A 22,643-nucleotide genomic window follows, 5' to 3' on the forward strand; every position below is an offset into this window, starting at 1 on the left:
GTTGTCTTATTTATTTGAATCGCTCACGACTGCCTTCCGCTTAGTGAGCAAAGATTATAATTATTATTTTATAATTTTAGCCCGATATACCGAAACTGCATCGTTGTGCTTGAATTAGCGAATACATTAGGAATTCACAGCACTCATTTCTCAAAAGATTGGCACACACATTAGAGCCTCGCCGAATTGCCTAACTCTTGTCTACTATGCGCGAATGAATATTAGCACGAGCTAATTGTCAAACGAAGAATAAGTTGAAACAAAACGACAGACATAAAAAAAATGGAACGGAGTAAAAAAATTCGTGTTCAACGGTTCACGACCCGTCGATCCATTTGTCATTCTTCATTCCTTATAAAATGAAGTTAATGAATTATATCGCGATAATGAACATACTTGTTACGCAGGCGGGGACTGAAAAAAAATTCTAGTCTCCGATTTCATTGTAATACAACAAATATTTATTTCCTACTTGATTTTGTACGTGTATAACTGTAATCATTATGATGAGAAACAAAACAAATGAAAACAAAAAAGAAAGGACGAAAAAAGAAGAAAAAAAACATAAAATGAATGCGAACTCAGAAACTTTCAAAATCTGTGTTTTATATTTCTAATGTTTTTAACATTGACATTTAAATATACCGAATTCTATAAGTTAAAATGATTTATTCATGATTTATCACTTCAACAATTCTTCCAATATCTCTTTGACTCGACCCATGTTGGCACGTTCATTCGTAATTCTCGCTATCTCTCCTAGGAACGCTTTTAGAACCTTCGTCTTTCCAGCTTTGTATAGTTTCACTATTTTTTCATTACGATCAATGACGTCTTGACATAGTTCTGTTAACTTTTTATCGTCATTTATCTGTACCCAATCGTTCTCCTCAACAATCTATCGAAGAAAATATCCAATCATGGCCATAAGTGTTACAGTCTATTGTCAAATTTTTATTTTTCACATAAAATTTATTCGTTACCTGTGACGGCATTTTTTCAGGATGTTCCATCAATTCTGCCAACGTCTGTTTGACTATATTCGAATTGATCGTTTTGCTTTCTAAAAGATCGACGAGATCGCCAATCTGATTTGCATTGATCATACTTGAAAAAAATCTTTGTTAAATACTATTCAATTATTCATCTTTCATTTTATACTGTTGAAATCAGATCGTCTAATCTTACCAATTCTCGGGTTTCACGTTTTTTCTGTTCAACGCAGTCAACAGTTCCATTATAAGAATATTAGCAACGCGTTTGCTACTTCGTTTTGGATTTTCGCACATCACATCGTTGAACAATCTCAAGAGAGTCTCCTCGTTCTGAAAATGGGACAGCACTTGGAATTTTGTAATGCCAAATTTATCAAGTAACAAATAAAATGATCAACGGCTATGGGCAGTTGAAAATAACTTCATTGTTTTGATAAAATTTGACAAGTACTCACAACTAAAATTATCGCATATTGAGGGGTGAGGTCAAAGTTTTTCTCCAGCTTCATTCTCGACTCTTCAGGCATTTCTGGCAAGGTAGATTTGAGATAATTAACATCGACAAGATTTTCCAAATTTTCTTGATTCTCTTGCATATGAATATGGAGAGGGGGTAAATTTGGCTCTGGCATAAAACGATAGTCTTGTTTCTCTTCCTTGTCTCTCATGGAAACTGTTTTCTGAGTTTCAGCGTCCCATGTTAATGTTTCGTTGACAATTTTTCCACCCGCGTCTAATAATTTTATTTGACGTTTGATTTCGTATTTAATAGCGGTAGCAACGCCTCGGATGCTCCCGATATTCTTTATTTCCGTTCGTACTCCAAGAGCCTCGCCATGACGATTGACGGAAATATTTGCGTCAACTCTCAGACCACCCTCTAAATGCATGAATACTTTGTAGTAAACTTTGCCATGGTGAATAATTGAAAAAATTTCATTTGTACAACGGATTTTCATACCCTCCATTTTGCAAGAACAAGTATTCAATCTCCGTAATATTAGTGCAAGTTCTTTCACCAAAGCTGCAGCTTCCTCACCATCCGAAAGATCCGGCTCAAATACCAATTCCATCAAGGGTATACCAGCCCGATTTAGATCGATTAAACTCCTGAGAAAAAAGTGACTTAATGAGCTTTTAAAAATCTTTTTTATATCCTTACATCTATGTTCTATTCGTTATAAAAATACAGAGTTTAAAAGAAATTTTGTTGAAATATTTGTACACGTTCGGGCAACATACTTTTTTAATAGATCATCGTGTAAGCTTTTCCCACTATCTTGTTCCAACTGTATTTGCTTGATTTTAGAAGATTTCAAATACGGTTCTTTGTGAATGCCAGGTGTATATACACGGAAGTTGAAAGTCCCATCAACGGCGAGTGGTTGTCGTTGCTGAGTTATTTGATAGCCCGCCTAGTTTCATCAAATTTTTCATTAACAAATAATATGTATTTTTCATTTTTCTTTATCTGTTTATCTGTTTAGCAAGAGGTTTTTGTTACATCAACATAATTACATGAAATATGAAAAATGTGGATTGCATTTTTGTTTGCGAGAGTAAGATTCATAAGATTATTTTTTTTTTTAAATACATCTTGTTGGTTTTTGTAAACTTTATCGAAAGTAGATTGTATTGTTGTTTAAAAATAAGAGAATGGTTTGAACAATATCCATCACTTCATTTTATTAATCGATCCATCACTCCATCATTATTAACTATTTTACTCCATTATTCAACTACAATTACTTCATTGCTATGTTTAGTAGACCTTGTAATAAGTTACAAAATTTCTTAATTATTACAATCTTATGATATCATTTTGTGCTGATTACTCACAGGCAAATCTGCATAGAAATAATGTTTTCTGTCGAAGAGTGATATTTCATTAAGGTTGCAGGAGAGGGCAAGTGCTGTAAGAACGCCAGCTTCAACACATCGCCTATTTAAGACCTGTGAATTTAAGCAGTTTAACAAGAAAACAAGAATTTAGAGATGAACCTGAAAAATTCAATTGTTACCGGCAATGTTCCGGGGGTTGCACAGTCAAATAATGAAACACAAGAATTTATAGGCATTCCAAAATTTGTGCTCGCTCCTGAAAATAATTTTGATTCCGCATTTATTTGGGCATGAATTTCAAGGCCCACTACAGAATTCCATTTATGTCTGCAATCAGAAATTGATTTACAGGAAGATTATTTTTCCTGTTATTGAATAATTTCATGTCGAATATTTTGTCTTACAGAATTTTTGCTTCTGGTTTTGTTTGTGTTGCATAAGTTCGTAATTCCGCAGAAAATCTCACGATTGTATTGTATTTTTTAAATACTGTCATTTTCACAAAATCCAGATTTTATGCAGCAGAACTATCAAAAGTTTGTGGAGGATTTAAAAAGCATTAAATAAGATTCGGTGTACACTAATATTGTCGGTTTTTGAGGTTATAGGTCATCCTTGCTGGATTTTCTCATCGGTTAGAATTAGAATTGAATTTTAATAAACCATTTGAAAACTACTTTGAACGAGTAATCAATATTTAGTACATATGTCAATTATTATTGAATCAACCTAATTAATAAATGTTTAGAAAAAGATTCATACGTGATTCAAAATTTTAGCTGAAATTCGCTTCATTTAAATCCCCCGCAAAAAACATGAATGTGAGGTGCTGCCACCACTCCTAGAGCTGGAGGCTGGCTGGAGCAACGATTGAAGTCAACCAATGATGGGCGATATGGCGATGGTGTTTTTCTGACACTCCAAACAACAATATAATAATTACATAAAAAATATAAATATTTGTGCTTGTGTGAAGAATAATTATTAAATCAAAATAGATTAAATAATACCGTGCGGTGAAGTAAATTTTAACTATAAATAACAATGTCTATTGAAATCGAATCTGCGGAGTAAGTATTAAAAAAATAAAAAAGGCAGCAGGTCAGAGGAGAATGAACAATAAATTACATTTTTTAAATTTCTGATTGTCCACAGTGTAATCAGGTTAATTCAGCAGTATCTCAAAGAATCGAATCTCGTGAAAACACTACAAACGCTTCAGGTACGCTGGTTTATTTCTAATTATTGAATTAACATAACCTAAAAAAAGTATGGCTAAAATATTTCTCTTTGCTCAATAACGAACTGTTATAACAAAAAAAAGTATACGATATCATCTTTTTCATCGAGGTAAAAAGCAAACAACATTTTGAAATTATCAATGAATGGAATGTCTAACAAGATGATCTTTCCGAACGATGAAGGAATACTTTGATGTGTTTTTGATGTCAAATGATTTTGTCTAAAATATAGGAAGAGACTGGAGTTTCCTTGAATACTGTTGACAGCGTTGATGGATTTGTAGCTGATATCAATAATGGTCATTGGGACACTGTTCTCAAAGCCATACAGTCACTCAAATTACCAGACAAAAAGCTCATTGATCTCTATGAACAAGTTGTTTTGGAGCTCATAGAACTCAGGGAGTTGGGAGCTGCTCGTTCTCTGCTGCGACAAACGGATCCTATGATTATGATGAAACAGCAGGAAGCTGAACGATATATACATCTTGGTAAGGCATGACAAAATAAAAGTTAACAAATATCATTTTCTTCTGTAATTAGGAATACACACATAAGGTTTACTCAAGGTCTAAAATGAACCAGGCCAAATTGGAATAAAAATTGGAGTACTTTGTCTTCCAAAACATGATCATTTTTCTTAATTTGCCAAAACAGTTTTCTTCCAATAAGTAACTTATGCTCTTCACATTTTCATTATTACAAAGAAAAGAATATTTCATAAGTTGTAATTTTTTAACAGCTCATAAAGAATTTTGCATAGCTTAAGAAACTAGCCAGTGAGAGTTGTAACTGTTTATAAAAAGGTGTCGCTAGAAATTTCAATATTTTGAATTGAAAATTGAAAAGAACTTGAAACAGAGAACAAATTTTAAATGCATGAGAAAAATGTTCAATGGAAATTTCAAATCAATTTGTGCTTGCAACGTAGACAGAAATTCATTGAAATAAACGGTTGTTCTTCAATTTCGAATTTTAAAAATGAATTTGCTTGGTCAAAAATATTGCAATGAGAAAAAATTCGGATTCTGGCAGTGAAAAATAAAGCGAATTGAAAAATGGCTGATAATGAAAAATTTGGTTGTACAGAAAATTTGTTAGCACGCTCCTACTTTGACCCAAGAGAAGCTTATCCGGATGGTAGCACAAAGGAAAAGAGAAGAGCTTACATTGCGAGCGCTCTAGCTGGTGAAGTGTCGGTAGTACCTTCGAGTCGTTTATTGGCACTGTTGGGTCAGGCCCTCAAATGGCAACAGCATCAAGGTCTGTTGCCACCAGGTACTACCATCGATTTGTTCCGAGGTAAAGCAGCAGTGCGAGATCAAGAGGATGAAAGATATCCCACACAGTTATCGAAACAAATCAAATTTGGACAAAAATCACACGTCGAGTGTGCCCGTTTTTCACCCGATGGTCAATATCTCGTGACTGGCTCTGTCGACGGTTTTATCGAAGTCTGGAATTTCACTACTGGCAAAATACGTAAAGATCTTAAGTATCAAGCACAGGACAATTTCATGATGATGGAACAAGCTGTGTTGTCAATGGCGTTTAGTCGTGACAGCGAAATGTTGGCCGGTGGTTCGCAGGATGGAAAAATTAAAGTCTGGCGAGTTCAAAGCGGTCAGTGCTTGAGACGATTCGAAAAGGGACATTCGAAAGGGGTTACTTGTTTACAATTCAGCAGGGATAACAGTCAGATATTGTCTGCTTCTTTTGACACTACCGTTAGGTACGCTACTATTTTTCTTAACTGTATGAAAAAAGAAGAATTTTTCATTATTTCAGTGATTAACATTCAAATTATTTGAAAATTATGACCTGATTAATCTATCAATGAATATTCGAATTGTCTACGATTGTCTTACAAAGTCAAATCGAAAACTTGTAAAAATATTCAAATTCATGGAGCCCAGCAAAAGGTTTTTATGTGGCGTATTTGAAATCGAGTTTTCTTTTTAAGGATACACGGTCTCAAATCTGGTAAAACACTCAAGGAATTTCGTGGTCATGCATCTTTCGTCAATGAAGTAGTGTTTGCTCCCGACGGTCATCACATAATCAGGTATATTGGAGTAATCGAATGTCTGAAAAATATGATAAAAAAAAGAATAAAATTTCAAAAGGTTGTACATTATAGAATTTCAATGACTTTTTTCATTGTTAGCGCTTCGTCGGACGGAACCGTAAAAGTATGGAGTTTAAAAACAACCGAATGTGTGGGAACGTACAAATCATTGGGAGCAGCTGATTTGACAGTAAACAGTATTCATCCGCTGCCACGGAATCCAGAACATTTCGTCGTTTGCAACAGATCGAACACAGTAGTTATAATGAATATGCAAGGTCAAATTGTGCGATCATTCTCGAGTGGTAAACGCGAGGGTGGAGATTTCGTTTGTACAGTCGTAAGTCCGCGTGGTGAATTCATCTATTGTGTTGGTGAGGATCTCGTACTCTACTGTTTCTCGACGTCATCCGGAAAACTCGAAAGAACATTAAACGTAAGTTGCGTAGAGAAACTAATCTTCTATTGTTTCAAACATATTTTTCCGGTTTGTTTGGGTTTGTTTCATGAGAATTTTGGTATTTTGAAATTTGCGAATCCATATTTAAATAGTTACGAACTCATTTTCGACGGAAATAGTACCGAAAAATTATTTTTATTAAAAGCAACGAAAAATCATTCTTTTTCGCTATGTAACAAGATATTGTTGATTTTTTTTAAAATAATTTTTTTCGATCGTTCATACACATAATAATAAATGAAGTAGGTTTTTTTGAATCGTTAGATCCCTACACTTAATAAATCATTTATTTTTTCAGATCCATGAAAAAGACGTGATTGGTTTGGCCCATCATCCCCATCAAAATCTGCTGTGTTCGTACAGCGAGGACGGTCTTCTAAAGCTCTGGAAACCTTAAAAAAATGAAAGAAATTAAGAAAAAACAACTGCCCATCGCTTTCAGACAACTCCACTGTCTGCAAAATTTTCCATTTGATCACACCGTTTTTGACGTTTAGAGAAATAAAACGAACTAAAAGAACCAACAAAAAAAAAAGAGAAAATTATTCAAGTTGCATAATGTGCACCGATCTTCTCCCGGAAAATGTAAACGAATTTTTGGACGATGTCGAGACCGGACTTTGTTTACCAATACTTTTGCTCATTGTTTTGTGCACTCTCCAATTTATTATCAATCATATATTGGACATCGCGTGTACTGTGGTCACATTAGTATCATCATCGTCTTCATCCTCCTCGTCGTGTGAGAAAGATCCGTCATCAGGAACTATCGACCCGTTAATGGATTTCAATCAGTTGCCTCAAAAGCTCAAAGGTTCGAGTGTAACAAGCAAAATTCGTAATGATGAAGCGATTAAGCCCAAAATCGATTTCCATTTAGAATCAAATATTCTTCATTTTTCTTTAATTTTTATAAGTAGAACTATACAAAGATCAATCATTTTTCATTCCATCTTGGAAAAAAAAATTCACTGGCTAAATTTACAATGAAAAAAAAAAATGACAATAATTCAACTCCGAATACTGATATTTCGCGGGTGTTTTAATTCCATTTTACAAATTCAAAGCTGAATTCATAGAATTATATTTCCACACTCAGAATATCCTTCATATTTTTGCAAATAAATAAGGTTCTAGGAAATAAATAAAATCGTAATCATACATTTATATAAATAAATATCGAAATAAATAAAATTTCGAGTCGGAATGATGACATTGCTTAATGAAAAAAGAAAATTACAAAACAAATAAATGAAATTTGTGCATATGATTTGGACTAAAACAATAATTTGCCAAGCATTCTTATTTTTGTTTGAAAGATCAGTGGGTTCGTAACAAAAAATTAAAGAAAAATTTCGTTCAATTTTTGTAGTACCTCAATCAAGAAAAAATCATCGATACGAAAAGGCGAATTTTATTGTATTGATACAAATTTGGAAATCGGTTTATTCACGTTGTGCGTTTTATAGAGAATTTTCGATTGGGACTACCAAAGAAAAATAAATAATTATGAAAGTGTAGAGATTGTTTATCTGAATCCGTACGTAGAGAGATTATGACGAGAGACGACGTAAGAGTATGATTAAATAAAGATGTATTTACAACAGGAATGCTATCGAATATCGGAACACGACTCGCCGGTGTGGCCTGGAGTAACAAATCTCGTCGTAAAGAATTATTATAGACGCCCAAGAACACCGGAACGTCTACATTATTCCAATGCTCTTTGGAAGGAGAAAGAGAAATTCTGTTTTTCTTCTTTTTTTTCCCATCTTAAATTACTCCGTTACATTAATTTGTAAATACATGTAACTCGCTTTTGTCTGTTATTTTTAAATATAATACGCGAATAATTCAATTCTTCTAGATAACAAAGTATCATAGCGCGGTGTATATAATAATATATGATATATATACACTAAGTAATAACGTGGAGTGTTAATATCCATTATTGACAAATGCTCGTGTTGTTGCTGCTTTTTTTGATTTTTCTTTTTCTTTACCTTTTCTGTTTTATCGTATTCATATTTCGAAAGATTTTTGGTATTTCCATCGTTACGATCGGTTACAGGTGTATCGCTATTATTTAATAATATTATTATAATCAGCCTGGTCGATTCGAACGTCACATAAAAACGTTCTCGAGTGTGTTGACCGGCGTCGAAGAATTTTTTCGCGTCGGTGTAGCAGCGAAGGATGTGCCGGTGAGGAGAATCGGAGCTTCGTCCTCGAAGGTGACAACTTTTTCACAACGGGTTTTCACCGCGATTGGTGGTGTCGCGTTACACGTTGCCGCTGGTGATTTTGTCACCGGAGGTGTTATCGCTGTGTCTTGGACAGCAGCTGCTAAATTAAATTCGCTGACGCTTCGTGGCACGAAATACTCAAAATGTTCTCCACCACTCTGACTGTTGTCGGAGTTCAATTGCTGACCATTACGGTGGGAATGCTGATGTTGGTAACGGTGATGATGGTGGTGGTGGTGATGATAGAGATAATGTTGCTGCTGCTGTTGCTGCTTCTTTCGTGGCAACGAATGACGACCCGGGGATGAAAATTTCGTCGAATCTATCGTCGCCGTTGAGGAAAAACTGTTACGTTGCTGCTGAAGGGCCAGGAGGTGCCCACCGTCATTGGCGAGACTCCTGGTTGGATTTTGTCAAGAACTCGCCACCAACGACATTGCTATCGCTTCTTCCTCGTCATCCCCTCCTTCTCTACGGTCGTAATTATGCTGGCCCATACGAGAATCGGTGTTCAATACATTCCCTGTACACGGTGCTCCCATGAAGTCTCTATCCACGTGAGCACTCAAATCCGATTTTATACCTGCGGCAATAACATTTTTATATTCGTTATTCAATTTCGTAGTACATTCAACTCAATAATGTTTCATTGGAATAGTGATGTCTTCGTCGCTATTTAGAAATTTGTCACCATTTGGAAATTCATCGATGGAATGTGTAAATGTTTGAGTTTACAAAACGTGAATGTTGAAAAATTCGAATCTCTCGAAAGGAATGAAAATAATGTTTGAGCTTAAATCACGAGCTTCTAACAAACCGATATAAAGTGTCAAAATTTAGTTAAATCAAACGCGACTTTTTATTGGAAATTGAAAAAAAAATGTATTTCCAATAAAAATGGATATGAAAAATGAATCCAATGAAATTTTATAAATTTTTTAGTAACCGGTTGATCCTGCAGTTGCAGATGGCGGCGGTGGTGGCGGTGGCGGATTGTTCATCATTCGAGGACCGGCACAATTAGTAACGGGCGACATACCGCAAGTTCTACCGAAAACTCTGACGACGCGAACAACCTCGTCTTCCATGAGATTGAAGCACATTGCCATGAGTCCCATACCAGCAAGAATGTAGAGAGAGCACGCGCAGAGGCTTAATTCTTCAAGGAGGTGAGACGAAGCGTTTCCACCGCTGGGTACGAGATCACCGAAGCCTATCGTACCGAGGCTCGTAAAACAGAAGTAACTTCCTTCGAGGAAAGACCAACCCTCCAGCCGATTGAACATTATTGCTCCGCAACATATGTACAGTAGAATTATAAGGAGACAGAGACTTATCGGTATTCTAACGAGGCAAACAGCGGTGGGCTCGGAAAGCTGAGACGAACAGGTATAAAAATGATGCTGATGCTTTTTCGTTCCCTGCCCGCTATTCGTGTCCTGTTGATCAAACATTTCAAATGAATCATGAAAAAAAACTTTGTTTCTTCGTTGTTACAGAGCATTACAATAGTATATTGTATACCCCATCGAAATGGGGAATGGAGCAGAGCCGGAAAATATAATAGAAAGGGTGACACAAGCCAAGACGGAACAAGAACTGCAGTTGAACCGGACAAGGATGAAGGAATCGAGATATTGCAGCGAATATAAAAACAGAAAAGAGAAAATAGGAATGGAAGAATATTGGTAGATGAGGGACACACGAATGGAAATAAAAGAAACATGGGCGGGGATGAGGTATGGGAATATATAGGAAGGAAAAGATCCAAAGGGTACAGGGAAAGCAAATGTAAAAAATGTGAGAGGGAAGAGGAAACTTTAGCAGAGGGAAGCGGACATGAGGAAGACAGAGGCAGAAGGACTGGAAAGATAGCTGGAGAAAACAGTAGGAGCAGGAGTGGAAGATAAAATAAATAGAGCGCTAAAAGAACAAATGAGTAAAGAGTTGTGTGAGTGTGTGAGAGAATATGAATGGATGAGAAAAAATGTAAGTGAAAAGAATAATTGAAGATACGGAAGGGAAAAAGAAAGATATCTAGCGAGTAAGCGGGGACTTTGTAAATAGGGGGGGGGGGGACTGTGTAAAAACTCGTAAGGGTATACTTGGAAATAAACTACTACTAGTAGGGGAGACCGGGGCAAAACGGGATACCTAAGGAAATATTGAACTTTTCAGAAGTTTGGGAAGCTCTGTACTCCCACAAACTAAGAAATGTACTCTAATTCTTTTCAATTAGAAAAAAAAAAACCGAGGCAAAAAGGGGCTACCTCTCGAAAAGTCATGAAATTTTTTTATACTATGATTTTAATTGAATGCACCTCGGGTGCATTTTGCACCCGTAACCGAGTGCTTCCGACTTACCGCTGTAAGCGTTATTGAAAGCGATCTCAGCGCTTACAGCACTCGAACATAAGTCGAGCTCACGCTGTGAGCGCTTACAACGCTCTAACGTACGTCGAACGCACCCTCTGTAATTCAATTAAAAATTAATGATATGAATAATAACTAAGATTGCCAATGTTTATTTTTTAAAAAATTGTATTCTTTATCCACTGAATCGTGAATTAAGTGCCAAAATTGTGCGGAGTGGGCACATATACAAATACTTTTTTTATATCTGTGCAAAAACGTTTTCACTTTGGAAGTGATGTAAAAAAAGAGAATTTGAAAAAAACTAATTTTTTGAAAACAAAACAAAAATCAAATTAAAAAAAAAAAAACAAGATAGTTTGGAAAAAATATGTTTCATGTTCTTTTCGGACAAGTATAAAAATTGAAAAAAAAAAAAAAGAAAAAAATGTCTCTCATTTTTCGGGTATCCCGTTTTGCCCCGGTCTCTCCTATATTGTGTATCGAGCAGCTAAAGTCGAACTTTTTAACTCTGAGGGCGATGTTGCCAGTAGGAGGCGAAGAGAATTATCGCGTGAGGAGTTAAAATTTTTTGCCTCCCAGGTGGATGTGATACTTTATACAAGAAAACGACGTAGTTCGAAAAAGCGAGGAAAAAGTGGTTGCTTTATATAAATGATTTTTATTTATCAAAAACGAGCTTATTTCGGTGCTTTCTTATTGAATGAAACACTGCATAACTTTAGTTTTACTAATCGAGTCTGAAAGTGAGTTCACCGAATAGGAAATGGCATTAAATTATATTTTCAAACGATTTAAAATATCTAACGAAATTTGAAGTTCACGATTGTACCTGAAACCCAGACGCCGTGGAACCAGCCTCGCCTCCACAATCAAGCAAAATTCCACTTCCAGTCGAGCGTATCAAGCCCAGTTCGTCCGACGAGCTTGATTTGCTCGAATAGAATTGATGATGTGCAGAATTGGCACCAACCGCTGAGAGCTTGCTGTCGATATGATTGTCGTAACGATGGTAACTCGTTTTCCCAATGATTCCTGGTACCGTCGGAGTCATCGACGAACCTGACGATCCTTGACATCCCCCACGCGATCCGCGATTGCCATCGCGTATGCACTCGACTCTGCCACAAACACGACCGTATAATCTACGAAAATTACGAGCCAGAACGTCCCCGATTGTGCTCAGGTAAACCAGCATCAATGGTATACCGGCGAGAGCGTAAATTATCGTGATTAGACGACCCCATACCGTACGTGGCGAAATGCTTCCGTATCCTGGAAAAAATAACACACGATAATCCAAAAGTCTTTGATCGAATTTGATTGTTTTTATCCAAGTTATCTAGATTATGTAAACCTTGTTTGCTTTGTTTATACGGGATTAAGCCCCAAAAAACGTCATTTTTGGATGGAATTTATGTGAAATATGAAAAAATGGCAGAATAAAACGACCTCGAATTTACACGCATGTTCTTTAGAGTTCAAATTGTGGAATAGTACTTTTTTTCTAACGTATTTATTTTCTATGCGTCCTATGCGTAGCAGATCTTAAATATTCGAAGTTTGGAAATCATTTACTAAAAAATGACTGAATGATATGCATTAAAAATTGGAGAGGCTATAGAAAATATATCCGAAAATGTATTCTAAAAGTTTCATTAAGCTGTCACCATTTTTCTCAAGCTGATATTCCTCCTTAAACGAAAAATGCCGATTCTTTTTTCTCACTCATACGTTTAAATAAAGTAGATTAAACCCTGAAAGAGCCAAAAGTGTTCAGAGGTTGAAGATTTGCCAAGACAATCATTGAGAAATTGGAATATTTGTGAGAAATATTGTCCCCGATCGATCAGAAATTGGCATAATTCGCTAGAACTTATTTCATTAACGTGATCTATCAGTTGTTCAGTCGGTAAAAATCCTGCTGCACGTTTTATTCCGAGTAGGTTGATATTTGAAAGAAAATATGAGTTACACGCTATTCTCATTTTATTAGAGAACAAGGTGTAACTTTTATTTTTCTCAAAAAGTCAAGGATGTCCGAGTAAAACGTGTAACCATTTTGCAGCCATCTCTCTCGCACTCACGCAAGCACGACGCAAGTGGTAGATCACCTTAAATTATTCAGCCGAAATTTCGTCGAGAAAAATGAAATTGTCTCCCAGCGAATCATTCGAATAAATTCGTTACCAAAACTCGTCAATAGGTCAATTGGTCAATTCAATATTTCTCAAAATTTATAAAAATTCAACGAACGAAGGGAATAAGAAAAAAGTTGAACGACGAAATAGATAAAGAAGAAACGGTGTTGGGCCCATGAAGGAAAATGATTTTCCAAAGACCATTGAATACTGACCGATGGTCGTGATAAGAGTAATGGAGTACAGAAAGCTGCTGCCAAAAGTCCATCGTTGATTGTGTTTAATCAAAGGTGTGACGCCGGGTAAGCGTTTATCATTGTTGCGCCTACTACCGGAGGATGAACCGGCGCGTTGTACAGCAGTAGTGCCATAAATGGAGGAGCCGGATCTGGCTCGATCGAGGCTGTGGGCAGCCAATTTTTCTTGAAACTCGAGAACCTCGCGTTCGGCGAGCCTCGTCCAATTTTCTTTGTACAACACATTAAGATCTTCGGTGATGCTCCACAGTCGTTCGACGGTATGAGCTCGTAGCTCTCGAGCCGAGGAATCTTCGAGGATGAAATCAGCGCGATGATTAGGTTGCATCAAGTTCGGTGGTGGAACGGGCTTTGCGGAGCTGGTTTCCAAGGATGGAGCCGTAACTCCTGGTGGATTGAGGGCAACGGACAAATTTTTCGAGGTTGAAACTCCACTGTGTTCACCGGGACGAAGACTCAAATCGACTTTGCCATTTTTAATGACCGTGCTGGCTCCCGTTGTCGAAGAGCCTGGAACAGCAGCCGTGACACTCGGTAATTCCTGGTGCAACGACGAGCCCGTTTTGAAACCACCCTCCAATGCCATGAAGGCGAAAGCACCGAGAAGCGCGTAACCGAATACGAGCAAGCAAACACCCAAGCTCGCCACGAGACCTGGACTTTTGGCTGATGTTGTCGTGCTACAACTGCAACAACAACACAACAATTCTGCCCCGCGCAATGTTTTCGAAATTCTTAACGAACGATCCGCCCCGCCGGCTGACATCGTCCCTCCTACTTGCTGCTGTGACATACGAGCTGAACAACATCTCGGGCCTCCCAACCCTGTTGTTGTCGCACGCTGGTAATAATCGCCTCCATCAATTTGCATCATCGCCCAAATTTTTTATCCAATCTTTGTGATTATTAATTGTCTCTTTTTGTCACGCTCCTCTTGACAAGCTCTCGATCGATCTCTCATTTCTCGTCTCCAATTTCCAATCTTTCTTATTCGATACCAATTCCTGATGTAACATTTCTTCGTATCGTACGACCCGATCAAGCCGCTCGAATAATTCCAACGACGCGACTCCTTTCGACGCTTTTGATACTGGCATCTGTGTGTATGGCGACCTCGCCACTTTTCCAACAACCAATCCAGCCTTTTCACTATTTTACTCCTCGCTGCTTTTTCATCGTTGGCCCCTAATTCCATCGATGGCTCCAGTCGATCCTGCAAATACAAATTATTATTTTTTTTCTTCATTTTATTCATCGACGCTTCCTACTATCGTGAAGAGGGTCAACAAATTTTTTTTTTTCGTTGTACTCTTATCATTACTTTTTTCAATTATTTAATACTTCAAAATGCAAGAACTATTTTTCTCGTCTATCGAAATTGTTATGAAAATAGGCTTCCTGATTGCCGATCATTCAATTCAATTGTTCAGTGCTTATATAGAAAGGTGCACACTCGAATTTCATCAAAAATTCATGTTTTCTCGACATTTTTTTTATTCACTTCAACAAATTAATCTCTGCACGAGAACGCTCCAAATGCGTTTTTTAAAATGCCCGTTGAATATTTTTGTTTGGACTTTAATTTGATTGCAATTTTTTTGGTTTTTCCTAGTAATGCGAATCTCGTTCCGCGATGGTGAAATTTTTCTGGGATTCTGTAGGCTCGATGAGTAATCACAACATTAAATTGGACTGGGAATGAACATCAAGAACTCGTGCATCGAATATTGGTTAATGCGAATCTAAATGGGAGAAATTCCCGTACATTTTCCAAATTTATTTCCGGAGATTTACCGGAGAAAACTGGTATGACAGTACGGAAATTATTAGAAAGTGTTTTTCCCGTTGAAATTCACGCCTCAAAATAACCAGAATGGAGTGAAACGTTGTCAAAACGAGAGTGGAAATAATATTCGACTCAACACGAAGCCGTATTTGAGGCTCAAAGACGTCAAATTTTAATGCTGCATATTAGCTTTTCACCGTATTTGCATGCGGGAGTATCAGGATTGTAACGTGCCCAATTCTACGATGGCTTTGACACATATGCGCTCAGCATATTCGACCGACAAAGAGTGTCATGAAAAAAAGGATTTTTCCGAAAAATTTTTATCAAATGAAAACAGTGAAAGTTCTCTCGTATGTGATAATTTTTTCTTCAACAATTATTCACACGTAAAAATAGTCAGTCAACAGAGAAAATGTGAAATAAAAACACGAATGCTCGCTCGTTCAACGACGAGCGAGAATTTTGATTCTAATTTATCCGAAACTCACTCAATGGCACATGAAATTTGACGTTTTGATACGATCGTCAATCGAATTTTTCGGAATTTCGTAAATTCCATTTCCTTTGGAAGGATCTAATAAATAATATCTCAAAGTCCCGTTAACTGGCGTGTACATTTTCGTGTTAACACTACGAAAGCTATACGTGGGAATGCGTATGAACGACAGAGCAAAAAAAAAGTTAAAAAAAAGAAAAGAAAAAAAAGCACCGACGGTGAAGAGCTACACAGGCGAGTTGGGGGCCGGGATGCAATCGATAGCAACATATATAACGTCTAAATGTCGCTGTGGTGAAACGTCGAAAGTGGAAGAGAGCGAGTGGAAAAGAGGAAGAGAGAGAGAGAGAGCGAGAAAAAGATGAAAGGAGCAGGAAGAAATGAGCACTGAGGGCAAAGAAATCAGTCTGAAATAAGTGAAAAATGCAATTTCGCAATTCTTGTGCAATACGTTTTGTTTTTCGAGACATTAACAATCAGGACTTACCACAATTCGTTACGATATTTGCAGCATCATCCACGAGAAATGGGTCGAGATAGACACAGAAACACAGAAAGATAGAAAGAGAAAGGGCAAGAGTGGGGAAGAGGGGAAAACGAGAAAAGCGAAGAGGAAAAACTGCCAATAGATTTGGGACCCAGGCTTTCTAACCCATTGCGACAAAAGAATCGGGGTTTGGGTGTGCGCGAAAAGTAATGAAGAATCGAGAGGATCCCGAAGGAGAAATGCTACGTTCGAAAATGATGGAAAGTCTGGAATTCGAGTTGCACTAAAATCACTCAAAATGCCAGACGCATTATTTATTTATCCCAAGCGATCACACCACTGATTCTGTTATTCCTTTACAAATGTGTCTCTCCGAGCATGTAGAGCCAATTCACGAGGTGAATCCGTCGAACGAATATTCGTGTACGTTAATAGACCCATGCAAATGTACGCATATGCATGTGCGGACGAACACGCACGAGCAGGAAGCGCAGAGATCGGGAGAGAATAAATGGAGCGAAAGAGGAGACAGCGACGAAGGCAGAAAAGGGTAGATAATGAAGCACACGGAAGAACTGTACAGGGCCAAATAGGAGAAATAACCGTGCGGCAGTGAGGTGTGGACCAGGCTCAACGATAATAAGAATCCCCGCGGCCGCGCGATTTACCTCTCTCTCTCTCTCTTTCTCTTCCTCACTCTTCTCTGCCCTCTTGCCGGCGCAAAACCAGCTATAAGGTCGAACGAAACCGCATCCCTTCTCGCGCAACTCCCGCGCCATGCTCGCTCTCTCCGTCGAAATCTCCCACGCATGAGCATTTTGTCTCTTCTCTGATCTCGCCTCGTCGTCGTCCCCTCTCCATTCTCCCTTTCACATTAGCTGCGAGCCTTCAATATTTTTCGTAACAAAATTGCCATCTTTTCCGTATGTTGCACACGGCTTTTTCAAAGCAGGAGAATTAATCGTGCCCTGGATTTAATTCGTGTGTCAAAGCGACGCAACTAACGGTGTCAAAGTCCTTTTAATTGCTCACAGTCGTTGAAACGTCTTTTGCTTTATTGAGCGATTATCGCGAGCCGATACGATTCGTTGGTAAATTCACTTTGGCAAATACGTAGGCGACGGGCTCGAGATTACTCGTGACGATCGCCGCTTTGCTGCTGTTCGGCGATTGAGAGCTTCTAGAGTCACTAAAACGTGAGTGAGCGTCGAACATTTCGACGAATTGACGAAGATTTTTCTTCTCGATTCAAACTTCCAACCTCGGCCAGAATTCGGTCGAAAAAATTTGGCCGCTTCCGCTCTTCCGCAGTGCCGTTGTCCCTCGAAGGCTCTGAAAATAAATAAAAAACTGCTGCACACCATTAAAAATGTATTTCCGAATGGACGATTCGGTACGCGCGGTTGCGTTGAAAAATTTATCGAGGTTAAAATAAATATTTGACAGATTTTTTGATCGTACGGTAAAAATTATACTCAAATCTTCGAATACCACAAACGCCAAATGATTTCGTAACTAAAAAATAGGAACTTTGATCTCGACTCTATGGAAGGGTCGGCTTACCACTTTCGGAAGAAACGGGACGAAAGTCATCTCATCCGTCCAGGAAATTTCACCGTTCGCAACTCAGTATATGCCTTAGAGAACGCGTCAGCGTGCGGAACTTGGCGACCACTTCTTCCTGCATGAGGTTGAAGCACATGGCTATGAGGGCCATACCTTCAAAGTAAAAATCGTTGCAGTGAGAATGAAAAATTAAAATTCGTATCCCTCCCACACATTTCCATCTTTAACCTTATAAAAAGGGAATTTTTCAAATTATTGATTTTATTCAGTATTTTTACGATCTCGTTACTTTTTTTCTTATTCTGGCCTTCCATTCATTGCGGTTTTATCCTGGTGTGACCTTAAGCACCCCTCTGGCGGGTTACTACTCTTCACTGGAAGGGTGCATCACCCACTCGTAGCGTATTGAATGGAAAAAGGGCATGGAAAAATTGCGCGAGAAACACGCGTTTTAATCTTTGTGAATTTATTTTATTTTATTTTTTTTTTTTTCGTTATTTTCAAAATTTCTATCAAGTCAGAATGGTAAAATGTTGAGAAAATCTTCGAGTTTGCACTCCGTTTTTAAAGCCTTGTATGCACTTGTGATGAAAGTTTTTTTTATTATATATTCTTCAAGTACGAGGTCTGAAAAATATTCTCACCAAATTATTCATAAAGATCGGAGCATTGGATTCGTAGCTCGTATTTTAGCCGAGGGCTCTAATGTTTGAATTTTTAAACGCGAAATATAACGTTGCAGTTTCTGAACAGGACCCGGGAAATAGTTGAATATTTTTTTTAGCACGATTTCACGCCGACAATTTGTTCGCCGCATACTTTGAGTCGGATTATTTTTCCCCATCAGCTATTTGCAAAGTGAATTTTCATTCTCGCGCCCAAGTGCGGCTTCTATATTTTTATTTAGTAACAATAAGTGAATATGTAAATCGGCTTACCAAGCATCAGGTACATGGAACAGAAGATGGAGGACAATTGGAGGTCCTGACCGGCGTAGATTTTTTCACCCGGCACAATGTCACCGAAGCCAATCGTCGACAACGACACAAAGCAAAAATACGAGCCATCGAGAAAGTTCCAGGACTCCCATTCCGAGAAGAGTTTCGCACCGCCACATACGTATCTGCATTATTTTAGTCAACGATTTTTCATCACTATGATTATGGTTTTCGAATGATTTTAATCGATGACGTGCAATGAAAATATATTTGAATTGATCGTCGATCGATTTCACAATCGTTTTGCTAATGAATTCGCACGGTCGCTCATAGGCGGCTCTAGAGACGTGCGAATGGGAGTTGAAAAATGTCATTCGTTTTCTCAGCAAACTTGATGGATTGAATAAGTTCGGTTGCTCGGTAAGGGAGGAAGATTACTGAAATTTGCAGGAGCAAACTTTGGGACATTTACCCTTATTCCAGTTAGTATGTGACTTGGAAACTGTGATTGAAATTTCAAATGAATTGTTGAAGATCTGCTGGAGCCATGCCCCCTCCCCCCCCCCCCCCCCTCCTCTGCCTTTCTGCCGCGACGGTTAGTTTACGTGGTTTTGATAAGAAGGTATGAAACGTAAAGCGACAGAATATATACTCGATGAGCGAGTTAAAATCGGAGTTGAAACTTGCGGAATGATGACGATTGCACAACCGAGGAATTTTGAAATCCGGAAATTCGAATAAAGTTTAAAATCGTACGGTCTCCTTGATTTGCTTCAAAGTGTAAAGCAATGTTAGTAATCAAGATTTAATGCTCAGTTTAGCTCGATACGTACCCAACCATAATGGCGAGACAAAGAGTCAAAGGAACCGTAATATTCTTAGGATTATATTTATCATCGTCATCGTCGTCATCATCGTCGTCGTGTTCTTCTTCGTCCTCTTCTTCGCTTGCATTAGTCGATGTATTTTCCTCTTCCCCCGAGTGGTTGACTCTAACCATCTGCTGCTCGAATCGCAACGAATTTCTATCGCTGCTCGCCGGATAAACGCTGCGCCGTGCGCTTCTCTTCTTGCGACACCTGTCGCCGTTTTCCGCAAACCAACAACACACGCGAAATCGTTAAAAATATGGCGTCACACCACACGCAAATGTCACACTCCCCGTTTATTCCCGTTACGTATACACTTAACAAATCACCTGCAGAGGCAACATCTCGCGTACGTCCACTTGAAACTCCAGGCAAGAATGTCTCCGATGTTGCTCAGATACAAAAGAAACAGTGGCATTCCAAATATCGCGTAAACTATCGTCACCGCTTTGCCCGGCAGTGTTTTCGGACAAGTGTTCCCGTAACCTCGGGGAAAAAATACACGTTATTATGGTACGCGGCTCGGGTGAGCCAGAGTCGAAGGCTTCGCGATGAAGCATTATTTGCCACCTTGAACAATTCGATTTATTCGAAAAAGTGTGGTTTTTTCATCGCTTTCCTTGTTCTCGTACTGATTCGTTAGAAAAAACGTCTTTATACAACGATTAAGCTTTCTTTCGTAAAATTATTTTCCGGCTACTTTTATTGTTACTTATCAGTTCGATCTCCGCAGAAAATGATGAAATTCGTTATAATAATTCGCCATTTTCCGTTAAAACCCGCTGAAATTATTCGTTCTTTGGAAAGTGTCGTCGATAGAATTCGAATGTTCGGCCCTTTAGAAAAAATTCTCTGGTAAGAATGCACATTTTATTGAAATTTTTAGCGATTGGGATTCTCAATTTTCTAAGCTGCCGTATTGAGTTGTAAATTCATTGTACGAATAAGCTGTGCAATCCTGTAACCTCATAGAAAGACTATTTTCATTGCAAAACGTAACTTTTCACCGGAGTGCTTCGTAGAGTGTCAGAAAATGTTGAAACAACGTGGCTTCTCGAAAGACTTTATTCGAGCGTTTGGAGCTGTCAATCTTTCAAGATAATTGATTTCCTTGAAGTGGAAGTTTAATGTGCATTATGCTACTCACCGATGGTCGTAATAACGGTGAGAGAATAAAGGAAAGCGCCAGCGAATCCCCACTTTTGATTCTTCTCGCGATAATCGTTACCATCGTATTCATCTTTTTTGACGGCACTTACAATTTCAGTTTGATACTTTTTAAGAATCGCATCGACCTTTGCTCTCCATTTTTTCTCCGAAAATGTGTTCTCCTGACACATACGAAATTTGAGCGTTCAGCATTGTAAAAAAATCAATTCACGGATAAAAAGTTTCTTGGAGGTAAAAAATAATGTTGAGTATTGCAGAGAACCGAAAATTCGAGGAATGGAAAATAAGAGCGTTTCGAGTCGATTTCGAGCCGTTTTCGGTGGTGAAACGAGCGTCGAGCCGTGATCATCATCTGAGCTGGGAGGAAGCAAAATGTGGGAAAGGACTCTGAGCACCAAAAAGGCGGCGCCGGGCACACACGCAGCCCTCGAAATTCGATCTCTATTTAAGGGGGTTTGGCGAATGGGTTCTGACAGCGAGAAAGTATTCGAGAGGGAAGTGGATAGAAAGTATGACGTACCTGGGAAGTGAGATGCCAGAGTGTGGTAGCGGTGTAATTGCGAATAATGGAAACGTTGCTTCTTCGATTGATTACGGTGAGCTCGTGAGCGCCTTCTATAGCAACGAAAATAAATGCACCAGCAATGGTGTAACCAACTACGAGGCAGACGATACCTACATTACTGAAGAGAAAAGCAATGAAAGAGCGAAAACCATCGAGCAGTCTCTCGGTCCAGACTCGCCGTCTTTTTCTCTTCGGCCTGCCCGTCCGTCGTCCCTGCTGTCTCTCAAGATTCTCATAATCATAATCTCTCTCGTAATAACCCGTTACCCTTGTAGACGATAAAAATTCATCATCAGGCCATTGTTTAATCCGCGCACTTTTGCCATCCCCGACATTTTCTTCTCTCTCGTTCGTGTTATCGTTATTCATAACGCTGCTTCAGCCTCTCGCCTTTTTTATTATTTTTTATCGTACTCGTGCGAGCCTCCTATAACGCGTGAGCGACCCTCGGCTCGCAGCGCCGTTCTACACCACCAACATTTTTCCACATTTTCATTGATTTTATGCGGTGCGCCCGATGCTGCGTGTCCTCTACTGAAAGAACGCGCGTTTCTCACGGATACCCCGCGGAGCAGCGCGCATCTCGACACCACCAGCGATAAAAAAACCACTACTGTACACTTGATTGTACGCTTCCCCGATGACTTTACGAAAGACTCTCCGCACCGTGGCCCAGAAGCCTCGCGCGCGGGGCCCACCGCACCGAGTCTCGCGCCTCGAAAAACTCGAAATAGCGACACGACTGGCTAATAATATAACACCGAGGAACACACAGCGGGGCTAACCTACTACGAGTCATTGTAAGCGGCTTGCTTCGAATTTTATGCTCATCGACGCCGCTCTTCCTTCCCTCGAGGGGCAAAACTCACCGTGCGAATACGCCTGTCCTCGTTTAATCGATACAACAAAATTCTACCCATCCGCCTTTCGGGAAACAATAAATTCCATTTTTTTCACTATTTACGGTATTTTAAGATCAATCCTCGTACTCGTTACTCCAATCTTTTTTTTACATAGCTATTGCAGTCGAACAGCCTCGTAACTTTCGGAACTTTATACGTAACATGTGAGACTACTCAAAGTACCCTGCTGCATAACCCCTCCATTCGAATGCGCTTTTGAAGCAGGGCACCCCGATCA

At 38.7% G+C, this 22,643-nt stretch overlaps 6 protein-coding genes across 6 annotated transcripts; 2 read left to right on the forward strand and 4 right to left on the reverse strand.

Moving 5' to 3' along the window:
- Positions 1-589: 589 nt before the first annotated feature.
- On the reverse strand, positions 590-3,571 carry GatB (glutamyl-tRNA(Gln) amidotransferase subunit B, mitochondrial). Its single transcript, XM_043431597.1, has 9 exons — positions 3,242-3,571; positions 3,017-3,164; positions 2,835-2,948; positions 2,238-2,410; positions 1,957-2,105; positions 1,451-1,875; positions 1,189-1,325; positions 984-1,107; positions 590-898 (listed from the first exon to the last, which is right to left on the reverse strand). Exons 1-9 carry the CDS (start codon positions 3,331-3,333, stop codon positions 683-685), a joined length of 1,578 nt encoding a protein of 525 aa, XP_043287532.1. The 5' UTR covers positions 3,334-3,571; the 3' UTR covers positions 590-682.
- Positions 3,572-3,694: 123 nt separating this feature from the next.
- Positions 3,695-7,156, forward strand: Smu1 (Smu1 spliceosomal factor). Its single transcript, XM_043431608.1, has 7 exons — positions 3,695-3,907; positions 3,993-4,059; positions 4,311-4,569; positions 5,168-5,810; positions 6,042-6,143; positions 6,246-6,582; positions 6,905-7,156. The coding sequence occupies exons 1-7, from the start codon at positions 3,882-3,884 to the stop codon at positions 7,001-7,003; spliced, it is 1,533 nt and encodes a 510-aa protein (XP_043287543.1). The 5' UTR covers positions 3,695-3,881; the 3' UTR covers positions 7,004-7,156.
- Positions 7,157-7,158: 2 nt separating this feature from the next.
- Positions 7,159-8,484, forward strand: LOC122417832 (uncharacterized). Its single transcript, XM_043431652.1, has 2 exons — positions 7,159-7,420; positions 8,214-8,484. The coding sequence occupies exons 1-2, from the start codon at positions 7,165-7,167 to the stop codon at positions 8,288-8,290; spliced, it is 333 nt and encodes a 110-aa protein (XP_043287587.1). The 5' UTR covers positions 7,159-7,164; the 3' UTR covers positions 8,291-8,484.
- Positions 8,005-9,262, reverse strand: LOC122419132 (homeobox protein MOX-2-like; the record flags this gene model as incomplete). Its single annotated transcript, XM_043433424.1, has 1 exon — positions 8,005-9,262. A coding segment is annotated over one exon (531 nt), but the record flags the coding sequence as incomplete, so codon positions are not given.
- LOC122419138 (uncharacterized) lies at positions 9,256-22,432 on the reverse strand. The gene is made up of 14 exons (XM_043433441.1): positions 21,459-22,432; positions 20,916-21,099; positions 20,481-20,604; positions 20,098-20,268; positions 19,733-19,978; positions 18,900-19,084; positions 18,012-18,114; positions 17,497-17,584; positions 17,064-17,261; positions 14,622-14,836; positions 13,582-14,504; positions 12,058-12,500; positions 9,799-10,291; positions 9,256-9,435 (listed from the first exon to the last, which is right to left on the reverse strand). The coding sequence occupies exons 1-14, from the start codon at positions 21,870-21,872 to the stop codon at positions 9,266-9,268; spliced, it is 3,957 nt and encodes a 1,318-aa protein (XP_043289376.1). The 5' UTR covers positions 21,873-22,432; the 3' UTR covers positions 9,256-9,265.
- LOC122417825 (uncharacterized) lies at positions 14,494-17,722 on the reverse strand. Its single transcript, XM_043431639.1, has 2 exons — positions 17,064-17,722; positions 14,494-14,836 (listed from the first exon to the last, which is right to left on the reverse strand). Exons 1-2 carry the CDS (start codon positions 17,172-17,174, stop codon positions 14,510-14,512), a joined length of 438 nt encoding a protein of 145 aa, XP_043287574.1. The 5' UTR covers positions 17,175-17,722; the 3' UTR covers positions 14,494-14,509.
- Positions 22,433-22,643: the final 211 nt, after the last annotated feature.

The sequence above is a fragment of the Venturia canescens genome, chromosome 1, assembly GCF_019457755.1.
Source record: "Venturia canescens isolate UGA chromosome 1, ASM1945775v1, whole genome shotgun sequence".
NCBI classification, from domain to species: Eukaryota; Metazoa; Arthropoda; class Insecta; order Hymenoptera; family Ichneumonidae; genus Venturia; species Venturia canescens.

What these genes read in the sequence shown, in the direction of transcription:
- GatB (XM_043431597.1), bottom strand. Translation starts at nt 3,333, where the DNA reads ATGACAGTATTTAAAAAATACAATACAATCGTGAGATTTTCTGCGGAA. An exon ending in AAACCAGAAGCAAAAATTCT is followed by an intron (nt 3,165 to 3,241) that starts GTAAGACAAAAT and finishes TTCTGATTGCAG; the next exon opens with ACATAAATGGAATTCTGTAG. An exon ending in ATTTCTATGCAGATTTGCCT is followed by an intron (nt 2,411 to 2,834) that starts GTGAGTAATCAG and finishes TGATGAAACTAG; the next exon opens with GCGGGCTATCAAATAACTCA.
- Smu1 (XM_043431608.1), top strand. Translation starts at nt 3,882, where the DNA reads ATGTCTATTGAAATCGAATCTGCGGA. An exon ending in TCTTTTGACACTACCGTTAG is followed by an intron (nt 5,811 to 6,041) that starts GTACGCTACTAT and finishes TTTCTTTTTAAG; the next exon opens with GATACACGGTCTCAAATCTG. An exon ending in GACGGTCATCACATAATCAG is followed by an intron (nt 6,144 to 6,245) that starts GTATATTGGAGT and finishes TTTCATTGTTAG; the next exon opens with CGCTTCGTCGGACGGAACCG.
- LOC122417832 (XM_043431652.1), top strand. Translation starts at nt 7,165, where the DNA reads ATGTGCACCGATCTTCTCCCGGAAAATGTAAACGAATTTTTGGACGAT. An exon ending in GTTGCCTCAAAAGCTCAAAG is followed by an intron (nt 7,421 to 8,213) that starts GTTCGAGTGTAA and finishes TATTTACAACAG; the next exon opens with GAATGCTATCGAATATCGGA.
- LOC122417825 (XM_043431639.1), bottom strand. Translation starts at nt 17,174, where the DNA reads ATGGCGCGGGAGTTGCGCGAGAAGGGATGCGGTTTCGTTCGACCTTAT. An exon ending in AGAAAGAGAGAGAGAGAGAG is followed by an intron (nt 14,837 to 17,063) that starts GTAAATCGCGCG and finishes TTGTATTTGCAG; the next exon opens with GATCGACTGGAGCCATCGAT.
- LOC122419138 (XM_043433441.1), bottom strand. Translation starts at nt 21,872, where the DNA reads ATGAATAACGATAACACGAACGAGAGAGAAGAAAATGTCGGGGATGGC. An exon ending in AAATGTTACATCAGGAATTG is followed by an intron (nt 14,505 to 14,621) that starts GTATCGAATAAG and finishes TGGATAAAAAAT; the next exon opens with TTGGGCGATGATGCAAATTG. An exon ending in TACTCTTATCACGACCATCG is followed by an intron (nt 12,501 to 13,581) that starts GTCAGTATTCAA and finishes TATTTTTTCCAG; the next exon opens with GATACGGAAGCATTTCGCCA.